Below are 17,306 nucleotides of genomic sequence, written 5' to 3'. Positions count from 1 at the left end.
GACTAAACAGGCAACAAGGGGAGGTTGGCCTGTATGTCACAGAGTCGCTCATTTGCACAGAACTACTAAACACCTCAAATGATGTAGTTGAAGTTTTGGTGGTAAAGACTGAAAACTAAAACCTTGCCATTGTGGAAGTATACAAGCCTCCAGATGCAACTTCCCAGCAATTCCAAGAGCAGCTTGAGAAAATTGACCACTCTCTGGAAAATCTCCGAACTCCTGCCCCAAACATCTTACTACAAGGAGATTTCAACTTGAGACACCTAAAATGGAAGAGTATAGCAATGTTTTAGCAGAGATCACCCTAGGAGGCAGCTCAGCTGAAAATTCACACACACATGAACTATTCAATCTCTGCACCAAATTCACCTAAAGTCAGTAAATAGTAGAGCCTACAAGACTAGAAAATACACTGGACCTCATCTTCACTAACAATGACAATCTGATATGTAATATGTATAACTGTATCAAAGACAATACACTCAGATCACGACATAATATAGGTACAAACATGTATGCACAGGGCTCCGAACCAGCAGAATGTGAGTCATGAAGGTCTCTTCATGAAATTCAATTTCAACAACAAAAACATACAATGGGATCAAGTAAACCATGTCCTAAATGAAACAAGCTGGGAAGATATCCTAAACAACATGGATCCAAACATTTGCCTTGAAAAAATAAGTTCTGTGGTTCTTGAGATCTGCTCAAGACACATTCCATTAAGAAAAAGAAAGACTGTGTGACTTTTCGCCTACGTCTGTAGGCGAAAAGTCACAGAGCTGCTGAGTGGGGCCAGTATATCTGAAATACGAAGGGAGGCACTAGTCAATGAAATTGCAAATATCGAATTTAAGCTGAAGGAATCTTATAGGAGACAAGAATCACAGGAAGAACTAAAAGCCATAAAGGAAATTGAAAAAAAAATACTTCTTCTCTTATGCCAAATCTAAGGGAAAAACAACATCCAGTATTGGACCTCTGCTTAGGCAGGATGGGACATACACAGATGATAGCCAAGAAATGAGTGAGATACTAAAGTCCCAATATGACTAAGTGTTCAGCGAGCCACTGCCCAGACTAAGGGTCGACAATCCAAATGAATTCTTTATGAACGAAACCCAAAATCTGGTCATCACAAAAATCTTGGATATTATTCTAACTGCACAAGACTTTGAAGAGGCAATTAATGACAGGCCCATGCACTCTGTCCCAGGCCCAGACTTGTGGAATTCCGTGTTCATCAAGAATTGCAAGAAGCCCCTATCGCATGCCTTCAGCATTTTATGGAGAGGGAGCATGGACACAGGGGTCATCCCACACACACTAAAAACAACAGACATAGCCCCACTCCACAAAGGTGGCAGTAAAGCAATTGCAAAGAACTACAGACTGATAGCACTAACATCCCATATCATAAAAATCTTTAAGTGGGTTCTAAGAAGTAAGATCGCCAACCACTTAGATACCCATCAATTATGCAACTCAGAGCAACATGGGTTTAGAGCAGGTCATTCCTGCCTGTCCCAGCTACTGGACCACTATGACAAGGTCCTGGATGCTGTAGAGGATAAACAAAATACAGATGTGGTATACACAGACTTTGCAGAAGCTATTGACAAGTGTAACCATGATGTAGTAGCACACAAAATGTGTGATAAAGGAATAACGGGAAAAGTTGGTAGATGGATCTACAACTTCCTGACAAACAGAACACAAAGAGTAATAGTAAACAGAGTAAAGTCCCAGGCAGCCACGGTAAAAAGCTCTGTTCCACAAGGCACAGTACTCACTCCCATTCTATTCCTCATCCTCATTTTTGACAGACAGAGATGTAAGCCATAGCTCCGTGTCTTCCTTTGCGGATGACACCCAGATTACCACGGCAGTGACCTCCATCGAAGACACCATGAGACTCCAAGTGGACATCAACGAAATCTTCGAATGGGCCACTCAAAACAATACAAAGTTCAACGAGGAGAAATTTCAACTACTCAGATATGGGAAACTTGAAGAAATTAAAAATGTGTCAGGGTATACAACAAATTCTAACCATACAACAGAGCGGAAAAGCAATGTAAAGAACCTGGGAGTGATAATGTTAGAGGATCTCACCTTCAGAGACCACAACAATGTATCTACCTCATCCGCTAGGAAAATGATAGGATGGATAACGAGAACCTTCAAAACTAGGGACGCCAAGCCCATGATGATTCTCTTCAAATCGCTTTTACTCTCTAGGCTGGAATACTGCTGTACACTAACGGCCCCCTTCAAGGCTGGCGACATTGCAGACCTGGAGAGTGTACAAAGAACTTTCACGGCACAAATACATACAATAAGGCACCTAAACTACTGGGAACGGTTGAAGGTCCTTGATCTGTATTCCTTCGAATGCAGGCGAGAGAGATACATGATAATATACACTTGGAAGGTCCTGGAGGGATTGGTACCAAACCTGCACACGAAAATCACTCCCTATGAAAGCAAAACACTCGGCAGGAGATACAACATTCCCCGGGGACACTGAGAGACAACACAATAAGTGTCAGGGGCCCAAGACTGTTCAATTGCCTCCCAGCATACATAAGGGGGATTACCAATAGACCCCTATCTTCAAGAAGGCACTGGACAGGCACCTAAAGTCAGTACCTGACCAACCGAGCTGTGGTTCGTATGTCAGCTTGCATTACGTTAAAAGTGATTACGTTAACACCCATTACATAAAATTCATTTTGTTAACATCCATTATGATACCATCCATTAATTCTAAGTTATATATGAATTTGTTATTGTATAGAATCAGCCCAGAACCACCTGCCTGTTCAGCCTATAGATAGTAGTGTATGTCGAGACGACATACGTAACATGACCGAGCTGTCAGCATAGTTGCTTATCCCTGTGTTGTATAGCATATAGTATCATCCATGTGCTTTAGATAGGAGATCCCTTTTAGGCCTGTGACTGTTGTGTGACGTCACGGGATGCGCATGTGTACGTTCGTACCTCTGCCCCGGCCTCAGACGGCGTGTAGACCTAGACAGGCGAAGACAGGCAGAAGCTGGGCTCCACGTTCATCATCACAGTCTGACAATATATGTTACCATCCAACAAGTGTGTCTACCTTCAACCCTCGATATCTCCATTAAGAACCCCTATGATAACAGCCTGGCTGATCAGACCCTGATCCACCATGAGGCCTGGTCTCAGACTGGGCCACGGGGGCATTGACCCCCAAAACCCTCTCCGGGTAAACTCCAGGTAAACCTATGTGACCATATGTACAAAATTACTCATACTGTTATAGCCTGATTAATCTTAAGTTAGTTTTAAGTTTGCCCGAAATGCTCTGCATATAATGGGGCTTTCAGCATGTACACCAAATTGTTATACTCCTTTGTACAAACATGTATTATGCTGAAATAAACTTCTTATTCTTAACAGTAATAAACAGCAATATAAGTATACAACAACAATTTTGCAGTACCCTTGGTTCCTAGGTTTTGCCAGTAGTATGTCAATCTTGTCAGACCAACAGAGGTCATATAATAATATTTCAACAATACACCTTTGACCCACCATGGATTGCTGGAAACTTAAGCATTAGCATAAGTGAAACAGGTTTATTTATTACTGTACTTACAAAGGATGTTGCAGTACTACCACTCCCAAGGTGGTAAATTTTAGAATTTTACTGTAGCTGCAGAGCTAATTAAAGTCATAGCTAGGGTTAATTCTTAGCAAAATATACTAAGAATCACAGAAAGTCAACTGCTATGTAAACAATATAAGTGAAAACACACTACATACAACACCATCTGTGGCTGCCAGGTAAACTATTTTGACAAAAAAGTAGTCTCATAATTTTGTCAGGAATAAAAGAGGTAGCAGATGATCTGTTGCCAGTAAACTGGTGTCGTACCTATAGTACTCTTAATCAGTAATACTATAATATTATAAATTTGATGGAAGGCTGGAAGAATAACAGGGTCATATTTAGATGAAGAAAGGTATTGTTTGAAAGCATATTGCTGTCTAGATAACATTAAGGAGATGAGATGCTTTTCAACTAAAGCTCTGAAGCTTTGATTTCACCACCTCAATTCAATCACTCCATAGCATGCAGATTAGTAAGTAAGTAAGTTTATTCAGGTATACACAAATACAGTTACAAAGATTATCATACATAGCAGCATGTGTGTAAAGTACCTAGGATAACCCAAAAAAGTCAGACAGTAACTTATTTCCATTGGAATCATGGAACAGATGTAAATTCTACATACTGGGTAATTTATTTGCACTTGACCAATCTGTCATTTGCAACCTGTCTCATATTTGTGACTGTAGTGATTTACACAAGCTGTAATAATACTTAATGTCTTGCATATTTTGCTAGGTCTGCATTTATTAGTATACCTGGAGTATACCTGGAGAGGGTTTCGGGAAGCAACGCCCCTGCGGCCCAGTATGTGACCAGGCCTTGTGGTGAATCAGAGCCTGATCAACCAGACTGTTACTGTTTGCCACACGCAAGCTGACGTATGAACCACAGCCCAGGTGGTCAGGTACTGAATTTAGGTACCTGTCCAGTGCCTTCTTGAAGACAGCCAGGGGCCTATTTGCAATCCCCCTTATGTATGCTGAGAGACAGCTGAGCAGTCTTGGGCCCCTGACACTTACTGTGTTGTCTCTTAGTGTACAGCTAGCCCTCCACTTTCGTGAGCTTCAAACATTCACGAATGCCCAGTCACCCAATCATATTTACCAAACAAATGTGGGGAAAAAAGTATGGAAAACTGCTTCCCACCGTGGTCTCAGTTGCCCATCACAATGTTCTTCACAAGGAAGCCTGCTGCTACCCCTACCACCTCATCTGACCCTCAACCTGTGGCAAAATCTGACTCCATTGCTAATTCTGACTCTAGTAATGTCGGTAGTGACGCTGGCAGTGAAGAGTTAAAATCCATACACTAGACTCATCATGCCATGCAATTACACTCCATATAATCACCTCCATTCAACTGTCAACAGTAACTGCATGGCTATCATCACCATCATCGTCGTCATTGTCATCATCATCAAAAGTCGTTAGAATTCGTCTGCCTAACCTTACGAGTGGTGAGCATTCTGTTTGTTCATTATTTGTTATTAAACCATAGCATGTATATACAATATTTTATGATGTTTTCATGTGTTTTATGATTGTTCATAGTTCAACAGGTTAAGGAAGCATTACTGTTAGGCTAAGTAAATGCTATTATTTTTCCCTACAATATATTTGTGCATCAAAACATACGCAGACGCTACAGTACAGTATTAATATATTTCCCAACATCATATTTGCGCACCAAACATTCACAAATTTTCAAGAATCGCAAGGCTCTTGATCCCCCAACCCTCGTGAATGTGGAGGGCCTCCTGTACTTGTGGTGCCCCTGCTTTTCATTGGGGGGATGTTGCATCTCATGCCCAGTCTTTTGCTTTTGTAGGGAGTGATTTTTGTGTGCAAATTTGGGACTATTCCCTTGAGGATTTTCCAAGTGTATATTATCATGTATCTTTCTCGCCTGCATTCCAGGGAGTACAAATCAAGGGACTTCAACCTTTCCCAGTAATTTACGTAAACCTTATGATTAGCCTCCTAAAATACATTGCATAAGTGGCTTTCTTCAATGCTTTCCTTTGTATCACATTATGTATTAACCCTTTGACTGTTTCGGTCGTATATATACGTCTTACGAGCCACCATGTTTGACATATATATACTAAAAAATTCTAGTGGCTTCAAATCAAGCAGGAGAAAGCTGGTAGGCCCACATGTGAGAGAATGGGTCTGTGTGGTCAGTGTGCACCATATAAAAAAATCCTGCAGCACGCAGTGCATAATGAGAAAAAAAAACTCCGTCCGTGTTTTTGGATTAAAATGCCGAATATGTGATGTATTTTCACATAGTATTTATGGTTGTATTCTCATTTTCTTGGTCTCATTTGATAGAATGGAAAACATATTATGGAAAAAGAAGTGATTTTGATTGGTTTTAGTATGAAAAGAACCTTGAAATGGAGCTCAAAGTAGGGGAAATGCTTGATTTTTGCCGATGTTCAAAAGTAAAAAAATGATGTCATTGTTCAATAAATGTCCAACTAGCCATTCTAATATGCAGTCATGAATGGGATGACTATTTATACAGTTATTACAATATTGCAGTAGTCTGCATAACAGTAAATCTTCTATTTTTTGTTTGAATAAAAATTCAAAACAGAAAGCAAGACTAATATCAGAGGGGCCTGGAGATGGGACTGATCAACAAAGAAAATTTTATTTTAGAGCCAGGAATGTCTGCATTGTTCATTCTGAACCCTATTTTGAAATTGGCATATTTTTTAATTTGCGTGAAATTGGCCAAATTGCAAATTTCTGACCACATTATTGGGTAGTTGAAATCGGTAAATGGGCAGTTTCTTGCATTCAATCGATAGAACAAATGGAGTTCTAAAGAAATAGCTATCAGTCTGGTCGACTGGAACAATGGAATTAGCCAAAAATAGGGCTCAAAGTGGGCAAAACCGCCAATTCGTAAATATTGCCGAGGTTGCTAACTTCATGAGAACATAATTCCATAAGTTTCCCATCAAATTTCATTCTTTTGGTGTCATTACCACCGGGAAAAGATTGTCTATCATTTCATAAGAATTTTTTTTTTCTCTAACATTTTTCGACACCAGAAGTCACCTCAGGATTTGGGTTGCGACAGTCAAAGGGTTAAATTACATATATTTACTGTAACTCCTGTAAGTCTCATAAGGAATTTTAATTGCAATTTCAATTTTAATTTTAAAGGTACATTTTTAAAGTAGTAACGGAGTAACCCAACCCTCCCCTGCATGGGTTAATGTATCTTCCCGTCATTCTTGCCAAGATCTTATTCTCTGTTAACACCTTGCCTAATAGGTTCTCACCATGTCTAACTCTGGCCCTGATTATATTACCTGGAAGGAGTTTCTGGGGGTTAATGCCCCCACAGCCCAGTCCATGACCAGGCCTTGTGGTGGACCAGGGCCTCATCAACCAGGCTGTTACTGCTGGCCACACAAAACCAACATGCAAACCACAGCCCGGCAGGTCAGGTATTAACTTAAGGTGCCTGTCCAATGCCTTCTTGAAGACAGCCAGGGGTCTATTGGTAATCCCCCATATGTATGCTGGGAGGCAGTTGAACAGTCTTGGGCTCCTGACGCTTACTGTGTTGTCTCTTAGCGTGCTCGTTACACCCCTGCTTTTCATAGGGGGATGTGGATCTCCTGCCAAGTCTTTTGCTTTTGTAGAGAATGATTTTCGTGGGCAGATTTGGGACTAGTCCCTCTAGGATTTTCAAAGTATGTATTATCATGCATCTTTCTTGTCCGTGTTCCAGGGAGTACAAATCAAGATACTTCACCCATTCCCAGTAATTCAGATGCTTTAGTGTACTTATATGTGCCATGAAAGTTCTTTGCATATTCTCCAGGTTTGCAATTTCACCTGCCTTCAAAGGGTCCCTTAGTGTACAACAATATTCCAGACTAGAGAGAACAAGCAATTTGAGGAGAATCATCATGGGCTTAGCATCCCTAGTTTTGAAGGTTCTCATTATCCATCTTATCATATTCCTAGATGAGGTACATACACTGTTGTGATCTCTGAAAGTGAGATTCATTGACATTATCACTCCCAGGTTCTTTACATTAGTTTTTTTGATCTACTGTGTGGTTGGAATTTGTTTTATGCTCCAATACAATTTTAATTTCCTCGAGTTTTCCATGGTGAAGTAAATGAAATTTGTCTTCACTGAATTTCACATTGTTGTCTGTGGCCCATTTAAAGATTTGGTTGACATCCACTTGGAGACTTGCAGTGTCTTCAATGGTTGACACTGTCATGCAAATTCGAGTGTCTTCTGCAAAGGAGGACACTGTGCTGTGGGTTACATCTCTGTCTATGTTAGATATGAGGATGAGGAACAGGATGGGAACAAGTAATGTACCTTGTGGAACACGGCTTTCCACTGTATCCACCTCTGACTTTATTCTGTTTACTATTACTCTTTGTGTTCTATTTCTTAGGAAGTTACACATCCATCTACCAACTTTTCCTGCTGTTCCTTTATCATGCATTTTCTGTGCTATTACATCATGATCACGCTTGTTGAAAGATTTTGCAAAGTCTATGTATGCTACATCTGCATTTTGTTTGTCCTCCAAAGCATCCAAGACCATGTTATAGTAGTCCAGTAGTTGGGATAGGCAGGAGCGACCTGCTGTAAACTCATGCTTCCTTAGGTTGTGTAACTGATAGGTATCTAAGTGGGTGGCAATATTGCTTCTTAGAACCCTATCAAAGGTTTTTATGATTTGGGACGTTAGTGCTATTGGTCTGCAATTCTTTGCAATTGCTTTATTGCCACCTGTGGAGTGGGGCTATATCTGTTGTTTTTATCGAGTGTGGGATGACCCGTGTTCATGCTCCCTCTCCACAGAATACTTAAGGCACATGAAAGGGTTTTTTTTTACAGTTCTTGATGAACACAGAGTTCCACAAGTCTGGGCCTGGAGGAGAGTGCATGGGCATGTCATTTATTACTTTTTCAAAGTCTTGTGGTGTTAGGATAATATCAAAAATTTTTTAATTAACCAAATTTTGAGTCTAGGTCATAGAAAATGAATTTAGACTGTCAACCCTAAGTCTGGTTAATTTCTCACTGGACACTGCGTCATATTGGGACTTCAGTATCTCACTCATTTCTTTGCTGTCATCTGTGGAAGTCCCATCTCATTTAAGCAGGGGCCCAAGACTGGATGTTGCTTTTGTCCTAGATTTGGCATAAGAAAAGAAGTATTTTTTTTTTAACTTCATTTATAGCTTTAAGTCCTTCCTGTGTTGTCTCCTGTATGATTCCTTAAGCTTAATTTCGATGTTTGCTATTTCTCTGACCAGTGCCTCCTTTCATATTTCAGATATACCAGCCCCTTTCAGCAAGATAAGAGATAAAAGTTTGTTTGGATTTTTAACCCTGGAGGAAAAACCCAAGAAAGGCAATGCATCATTGAGGGACTGTCCATCTTATTTCTATTGGGGTCCACAATCTTGCCCCTAGGATGTGACCCACACCAGTCGACTACCACCCAGGTACCTACTTGCTAGGTGAACAGGACAAGTGTAAGGAAACGCGCTGAACGCTTCCACCCCTCCAGGAATCGAACCCAGACCCTCAGTATGTGAAGCTCTATGATTCTTGTATTGCAAGTTTATAAATTAGATTTGCTCACCCTTTTATAAATAGACAATTAAATGTTCTTTAATGAATTATGTTATATCCTCTAACTAATAAACTTAGTTTTAAAAACTTGACTAAGTTTTGCCCAAAATACTGTGTATCCTATGAGCTTCCTGATTATTGTATATTTCGTTAAGTAGTGATTGGAAATAATCTAAATCTAATCTAAAGAGAAGTAATTATAACTAAAACTAAGCGCTAAACCCACAAAGTTCACAGAGTACTCGTAAATCTTAGCTCAGCTCTCAAACACCCCATTAAGACGCGCCTAACTCGTATCTAACCAACAGAAAATATATTTCAAGTCACTGAGCAGTATGAATAAAAATCATCAATCTCCCATCAAGCTTGGGTCGTACCTGCACCCTGGGGTCTAGCTCCTCTTCTTCCATAGACGCCATGACTGCTGTTACTACAACCTTCTGCTTTATAATTAAGCAGTCATGGTGGCTAACAACCATCAGCTAAGCACACTACGATAATTTCACCCGAATGTACATTGAACTCAGCTTCCCTAGCGTCTTTATCAATGACTATAAACGGCTGACTAAAATATTTCAAGAAATAATAACCTTCATGTAATAACAAAAGCAACTAGTATTAGTAGTATTAAATCTTTATATGAAAGATCTTATTCGCTATAATAATGGATTCATCTCCAAGCTGAGTCGTAGTACATTCTGCCATCAACTAACTTAAGGGTCTTTCTTCATATATATACATCTGCCTATTATTATGGTTTCCTACTTTATTATAAAACTATTGGAATTTATGAAGAAAAACCAGATCTAAATGATAATATGTATATATGTTGGCATTAATAATAAAAATGTCATGAAATGTTTCTGAATGCAAGTTCTAGAACACGAAGATAGACAAGGAAAGCATAAGTTTCCTTTTTTTGAGAAATGTATATGCACTGAGATGTATATATACCAGCCGCCTCCTCGCTGCAGCATTTACAACCCAAGCTTCACACCCATATATAACCTGGAGTTTACCTGGAGAGAGTTTCGGGGGTCAACGCCCCCGCGGCCCGGTCTGTGACCAGGCCTCCTGGTGGATCAGCGCCTGATCAAACAGGCTGTTGCTGCTGGCTGCACGCAAACCAACGTACGAGCCACAGCCCGGCTGATCAGGAACTGACTTTAGGTGCTTGTCCAGTGCCAGCTTGAAGACTGCCAGGGGTCTGTTGGTAATCCCCCTTATGTGTGCTGGGAGGCAGTTGAACAGTCTCGGGCCCCTGACACTTATTGTATGGTCTCTTAACGTGCTAGTGACACCCCTGCTTTTCATTGGGGGGATGGTGCATCGTCTGCCAAGTCTTTTGCTTTCGTAGTGAGTGATTTTCGTGTGCAAGTTCGGTACTAGTCCCTCTAGGATTTTCCAGGTGTATATAATCATGTATCTCTCCCTCCTGCGTTCCAGGGAATACAGGTTTAGAAACCTCAAGCGCTCCCAGTAATTGAGGTGTTTTATCTCCGTTATGCGCGCCGTGAAAGTTCTCTGTACATTTTCTAGGTCGGCAATTTCACCTGCCTTGAAAGCTGCTGTCAGAGTGCAGCAATATTCCAGCCTAGATAGAACAAGTGACCTGAAGAGTGTCATCATGGGCTTGGCCTCCCTAGTTTTGAAGGTTCTCATTATCCATCCTGTCATTTTTCTAGCAGATGCGATTGATACAATGTTATGGTCCTTGAAGTTAAGATCCTCCGACATAAGAGTGTTGGTACCACCATACTTTTGTACATTCCCTTGTTTGCCTCCATGGCCAACGTTTTTTGTCTCCACACATACCTCAACGCACCACTCGCCTGTTTTCCTTCATTAATTCTATGGTTAACCTCGTCCTTCATAAACCTAACCGCTGACAAGTCAACTCCCAAATATCTGACAACATTCACTTCTTCCATACTCCCTCTCTCCAATGTGATATCCAGTTTTTCTTTATCTAAATCATTTGATACCATCATCACCTTACTCATATCTATATTCACTTTCATCTTTCTACCTTTACACACCCTCCCAAATTCGTCCACTAACCTTTGCAACATTTCTTTAGAATCCCCCAAAAGCACAGTATCATCAGCAAAAAGTAACTGTGTCAACTCCCTTTTTATATTTGATTCCTCATAATTTAATTCCACCCCTCTCCCCAACACCCTAGCATTTATTTCTCTTACATCCCCACCTATAAATACGTTAAACAACCATGGTGACATTACACATTCCTGTCTAAGACCTACTTTTGCTAGGAAGTAAACTCCCTCTCTCCTACACACCCTAACCTGAGCCTCACTATCCTCATAAAAGCTCTTTACAGCATTTAGTAACGTTCTAATTATTCCATATACTTGCAGCATCTGCCACATTGCTCCCTTATCCACTCTTTCATATGCCTTTTCTAAATCCATAAATGCAAAGAAAACTTCCCTACCTTTATCTAAATATTGTTTACATATATGCTTCAATGTAAACACCTGAACTACACATCCCCTACACATTCTAAAGCCTCCTTGCTCGTCTTCAATCCTGCTCTCTGTCTTACCTCTAATTCTTTCAATAATTACCCTATCATACACTTTACTTGGTATACTCAGTCAACTTAGTCCCCTATTCTTAAACACTATTCATCAGTCCTCACCAAAGTAATAAAGAAAGCCAAACAACTATACTACTCCAGTAGATTCACTGACACAAGAGGAGATATAAAAAAAGACCTGGAAAACACCTGAACTTCAGCACCCATATCCAACACATAACCAAAAAAGTATCCAAAACGGTTGGGATCCTCTCCAAGATACGATACTACGTGCCGCAAACTGCCCTTCTCACACTATACCATTCACTTATATATCCATACCTCACCTATGCTATACGTGCTTGGGGTTCAACTGCAGCAACACACCTAAAGCCAATAATAACCCAACAAAAAGCCGCAGTAAGAATAATCACTAAATCCCATCCCTGGCAACACCCCCCCCCCCACTCTTCATAGATCTAAACTTACTCCCTGTTCAGTACATCCACACTTACTACTGTGCAATCTACATCTACAGGACCTTAAATTCCAATATTAACCTTGACCTAAAACGCTTTCTTGATAGTTGCGACAGAACCCACAGGCACAATACCAGACACAAACATCTCTATGACATTCCCCGTGTCCGACTAAACCTTTACAAAAATTCAATGTATGTCAAAAGCCCTAAAATCTGGAACACCCTACCTGAAAATTCTAAAACTGCAGACACATTCATCACCTTCAAAACTACCATCAGAAAACATCTTATCTCCCTGATACACCCTGTTTACCTGAAGTTTACCTGGAGAGAGTTCCGGGGGTCAACGCCCCCGCGGCCCGGTCTATGACCAGGCCTCCTGGTGACTTTGTCAATGGTCCAAGTCGGACCGAAACGTCGTCGTAAGCTTCTGTCTTTTATGTGCGGGTTATTTGTGTATCGTTCCAGTCACGGTATTGTGCCTTTTTGTTATTTATTTATTCATCAGAGCCTGATCAACCAAGCTGTTGCTGCTGGCTGCACGCAAACCAACGTACGAGCCACAGCCCGGCTGATCAGGAACTGACTTTAGGTGCTTGTCCAGTGCCAGCTTGAAGACTGCCAGGGGTCTGTTGGTAATCCCCTTAATGTGTGCTGGGAGGCAGTTGAACAGTCTCGGGCCCCTGACACTTATTGTATGGTCTCTTAACGTGCTAGTGACACCCCTGCTTTTCATTGGGGGGATGGTGCATCGTCTGCCAAGTCTTTTGCTTTCGTAGTGAGTGATTTTCGTGTGCAAGTTCGGTACTAGTCCCTCTAGGATTTTCCAGGTGTATTCCCTGGATATATCATATATCTCTCTCCCTCCTGCGTTCCAGGGAATACAGGTTTAGGAACCTCAAGCGCTCCCAGTAATTGAGGTGTTTTATCTCCGTTATGCGTGCCATGAAAGTTCTCTGTACATTTTCTAGGTCGGCAATTTCACCTGCCTTGAAAGGTGCTGTTAGTGTGCAGCAATATTCCAGCCTAGATAGAACAAGTGACCTGAAGAGTGTCATCATGGGCTTGGCCTCCCTAGTTTTGAAGGTTCTCATTATCCATCCTGTCATTTTTCTAGCAGATGCGATCGATACAATGTTATGGTCCTTGAAGGTGAGATCCTCCGACATAATCACTCCCAGGTCTTTGACGTTGGTGTTTCGCTCTATTTTGTGGCCAGAATTTGTTTTGTACTCTGATGAAGATTTAATTTCCTCATGTTTACCATATCTGAGTAATTGAAATTTCTCATCGTTGAACTTCATATTGTTTTCTGCAGCCCACTGAAAGATTTGGTTGATGTCCGCCTGGAGCCTTGCAGTGTCTGCAATGGAAGACACTGTCATGCAGATTCGGGTGTCATCTGCAAAGGAAGACACGGTGCTGTGGCTGACATCCTTGTCTATGTCGGATATGAGGATGAGGAACAAGATGGGAGCGAGTACTGTGCCTTGTGGAACAGAGCTTTTCACCGTAGCTGCCTCGGACTTTACTCTGTTGACGACTACTCTCTGTGTTCTGTTAGTGAGGAAATTATAGATCCATCGACCGACTTTTCCTGTTATTCCTTTAGCACGCATTTTGTGCGCTATTACGCCATGGTCACACTTGTCGAAGGCTTTTGCAAAGTCTGTATATATTACATCTGCATTCTTTTTGTCTTCTAGTGCATTTAGGACCTTGTCGTAGTGATCCAATAGTTGAGACAGACAGGAGCGACCTGTTCTAAACCCATGTTGCCCTGGGTTATGTAACTGATGGGTTTCTAGATGGGTGGTGATCTTGCTTCTTAGGACCCTTTCAAAGATTTTTATGATATGGGATGTTAGTGCTATTGGTCTGTAGTTCTTTGCTGTTGCTTTACTGTCCCCTTTGTGGAGTGGGGCTATGTCTGTTGTTTTTAGTAACTGTGGGACGACCCCCGTGTCCATGCTCCCTCTCCATAGGATGGAAAAGGCTCGTGATAGGGGCTTCTTGCAGTTCTTGATGAACACAGAGTTCCTTGAGTCTGGCCTTGGGGCAGAGTGCATGGGCATGTCATTTATCGCCTGTTCGAAGTCATTTGGCGTCAGGATAACATCGGATAGGCTTGTGTTAATCAAATTTTGTGGCTCTCTCATAAAAAATTCATTTTGATCTTCGACTCTCAGTCTGGTTAGCGGCTTGCTAAAAACTGAGTCATATTGGGACTTGAGTAGCTCACTCATTTCCTTGCTGTCATCTGTGTAGGACCCATCTTGTTTAAGTAGGGGCCCAATACTGGACGTTGTTCTCGATTTTGATTTGGCATAGGAGAAGAAATACTTTGGGTTTCTTTCGATTTCATTTATGGCTTTTAGTTCTTCCCGCGATTCCTGACTCCTAAAGGATTCTTTTAGCTTAAGTTCGATGCTTGCTATTTCTCTGACCAGTGTCTCCCTACGCATTTCAGATATATTGACCTCTTTTAGCCCCTCTGTTATTCTTTTCCGTCGCCTGTAAAGGGAGCGCCTGTCAACTAATTACACGAATACCACCTGGTGGTTAACACTTACACTCACTCACCCATTTGACCATAAACAGAAATATCAATCTCAATCTCAAAATAATGGATCTTAACTAGTCATAAGTTGGCCTGTGATACTCCAATACTGAAACTATGTATAGTGCCAAAACAAAAGCATTCACATTGCTAAACTCACAAACTAGTATTTAGTCACTTAGCCATATTACCAACTTACCTCATAATTTTGTAATATTTTAAACTAAAGATTTAATTTAAGTCTGCCCGAAATGCCTAGCCATGCTAGGTGTTCTAGTGGTACACTCTGTAATTATTATTTTACTACATGTAAACCACACAATAACCAAATTCTGTAAACTCAGCATTGCAATCCTTATAGAGAATAAACTTTGAATTGAATTGAATTGAATATAACTTTTACAATCTCTTTTGTCCCCCTTCCGTTCACATAAAGGAATTACACATGCTCTCTGCCAATCCCTAGGTACCTTCCCCTCTTTCGTACATTTATTAAAAAAAATACCAACCACTCTAACACTATATCTCCCCTCCCTATTAACATTTATGTCATGATCCCATCAGTTCCAGCTGCTTTACCCCCTTTCATTCTAGGTAATGCCTCACGCACCTCCCCCACACTCACATCATGCTCTTCTTCACTCTTCAAAGATATTAAACCTCCTAGGTCAGTGCATAAAATTATGAAATATTAAATATGTATATATGTATATATATATATATATATATATATATATATATATATATATATATATATATATATATATATATATATCTGTGTGTGTGTGTGTGTGTGTGTGTGTGTGTGTGTGTGTGTGTGTGTATGCAATAAGATCACAGTAAACAGGTGATTTCGGAATATGCAAAACAACCACTCTGAAAAAATAGAGAAATTCCAAGCGCTTTCGTGACTACTCACATTATCAAGGAACTATGAAAGTAAAGCATCCAAGGAAGCTATATAAGGGGTCAGGCCAGCACCTCACTATCAGATCCCACAACGGTTAAACACCTGACGCGCGCCGACCCAACTTGGATAGGTCCTTTGCACAACTCACCCCACAAACTATTCTACCCAAGAAAAATTAAAAATTATTTGTCCAGTGTATTATTAAATTCTTCCCAAATTCTATTAATTATAAATGGATCTAATTTATATAAACCAAAGGAAATATTCATATTATTGTCAAAACTGCTTTTTATGAAACAAGATTCAATTATATTCCTGTCGACCATGGACTTGCTTGATACTACTTTCTCAACTTTTTGAAAATCAATTGGATGGTTAAAATCTCTTACATGAATAAATAGAGCATTGGAATCTTGTCCACTTCTAATGCTATATTTATGTTGTTTTAATCTTAGTTCGAGATTTTTACCAGTTTGACCGTAATAAACTTTATCGCAAATTTTACAAGGAATCTTATAGACACATCCATCAGCATTTTGGGGGGAATTCTTTATCAAAAGTTTTTTTTACTGTATCAAGATTTTTGAATACAACTTTAACATTAAAAGTCTTAAGAAGAGAAGGCATATCAACCTAGTTTTCATGGTAAGGGAGAACCAACATATAGAACCAACATATAGGGACAACCAGCTTTATTCAACTAAAAATATGTTGGTTCTCCCTTACCATGAAAACTTGGTTGATATGCCTTCTCTTCTTAGGTACCTGGGTGTTAGTCGACTGGTGTGGGTCGCATCCTGGGGGACAAGATTAAGGACCCCAATGGAAATAAGTTAGACAGTCCTCAATGGCGCACTGACTTTCTTGGGTTATCCTGGGTGGCTAACCCTCCAGGGTTAAAAATCTGAACGAAATCTCATCTTATCTTATCTTAAAATGTACAGAGAACCTTCAAGGCACGCATAACAGGGATAAAACTCCTCAATTACTGGGAGCGCTTGAAGATCCTGAAGCTGTACTCCCTGGAATGCAGGTGGGAGAGATACATGATTATATAGACCTGGAAAATCCTAGAGGGACTAGTACCGAACTTGCACACGAAAATCACTCACTACCAAAGCAAAAGACTCGGCAGACGATGCAACATACCCCCAATGAAAAGCAGGGGTGTCACTAGCACGTTAAGAGACAACACAATAAGTGTGAGGGAGCCCAAGACTGATCAACTGCCTCCCAGCATACATAAGGGGGATTACCAATAGACCCCTGACTGTCTTCAAGCAGGCACTGGACAAGCACCTAAAGTCGGTACCTGACTAGCCGGGCTGGTCAGGTATCTGTTTAGGTTGTAACCTGGGATCCATATCTCATTGTCCAAGTGATCCTTTATGTGGGTCTCTGTGAAAGCCGCGAACATTGCATTTGCCTCTGGAGTTTACCTGGAGAGAGTTCCGGGGGTCAACGCCCCCGCGGCCCGGTCTGTGACCAGGTCTCCTGGTGGATCAGAGCCTGATCAA

At 40.8% G+C, this 17,306-nt stretch overlaps 1 protein-coding gene across 4 annotated transcripts in view; it reads right to left on the bottom strand.

The window, feature by feature from the left end:
* The window catches only part of LOC128691040 (SH3 domain-binding protein 5 homolog), a 132,161-nt gene that overhangs the window by 111,454 nt on the left and 3,401 nt on the right, over nt 1-17,306 (bottom strand). For 3 of the 4 annotated variants that reach the window (XM_070089229.1, XM_070089227.1, XM_070089228.1), the window contains exon 1: nt 9,677-9,857. The exons of the other annotated variant lie outside the window; for it this stretch is intronic. Coding sequence is in view for 2 of the 3 variants with exons in the window: in XM_070089227.1 (XP_069945328.1) it covers nt 9,677-9,778 (102 nt within the window). In the remaining variant the exon portion in view is untranslated. Of the gene's footprint in view, nt 1-9,676; nt 9,858-17,306 lie in introns of those variants that run through there. 4 annotated transcript variants of the gene reach the window in all.

Source organism: Cherax quadricarinatus, chromosome 27 (genome assembly GCF_038502225.1).
Source record: "Cherax quadricarinatus isolate ZL_2023a chromosome 27, ASM3850222v1, whole genome shotgun sequence".
Taxonomy (NCBI): domain Eukaryota; kingdom Metazoa; phylum Arthropoda; class Malacostraca; order Decapoda; family Parastacidae; genus Cherax; species Cherax quadricarinatus.
This window is presented reverse-complemented; position numbering and strand designations above follow the sequence as displayed.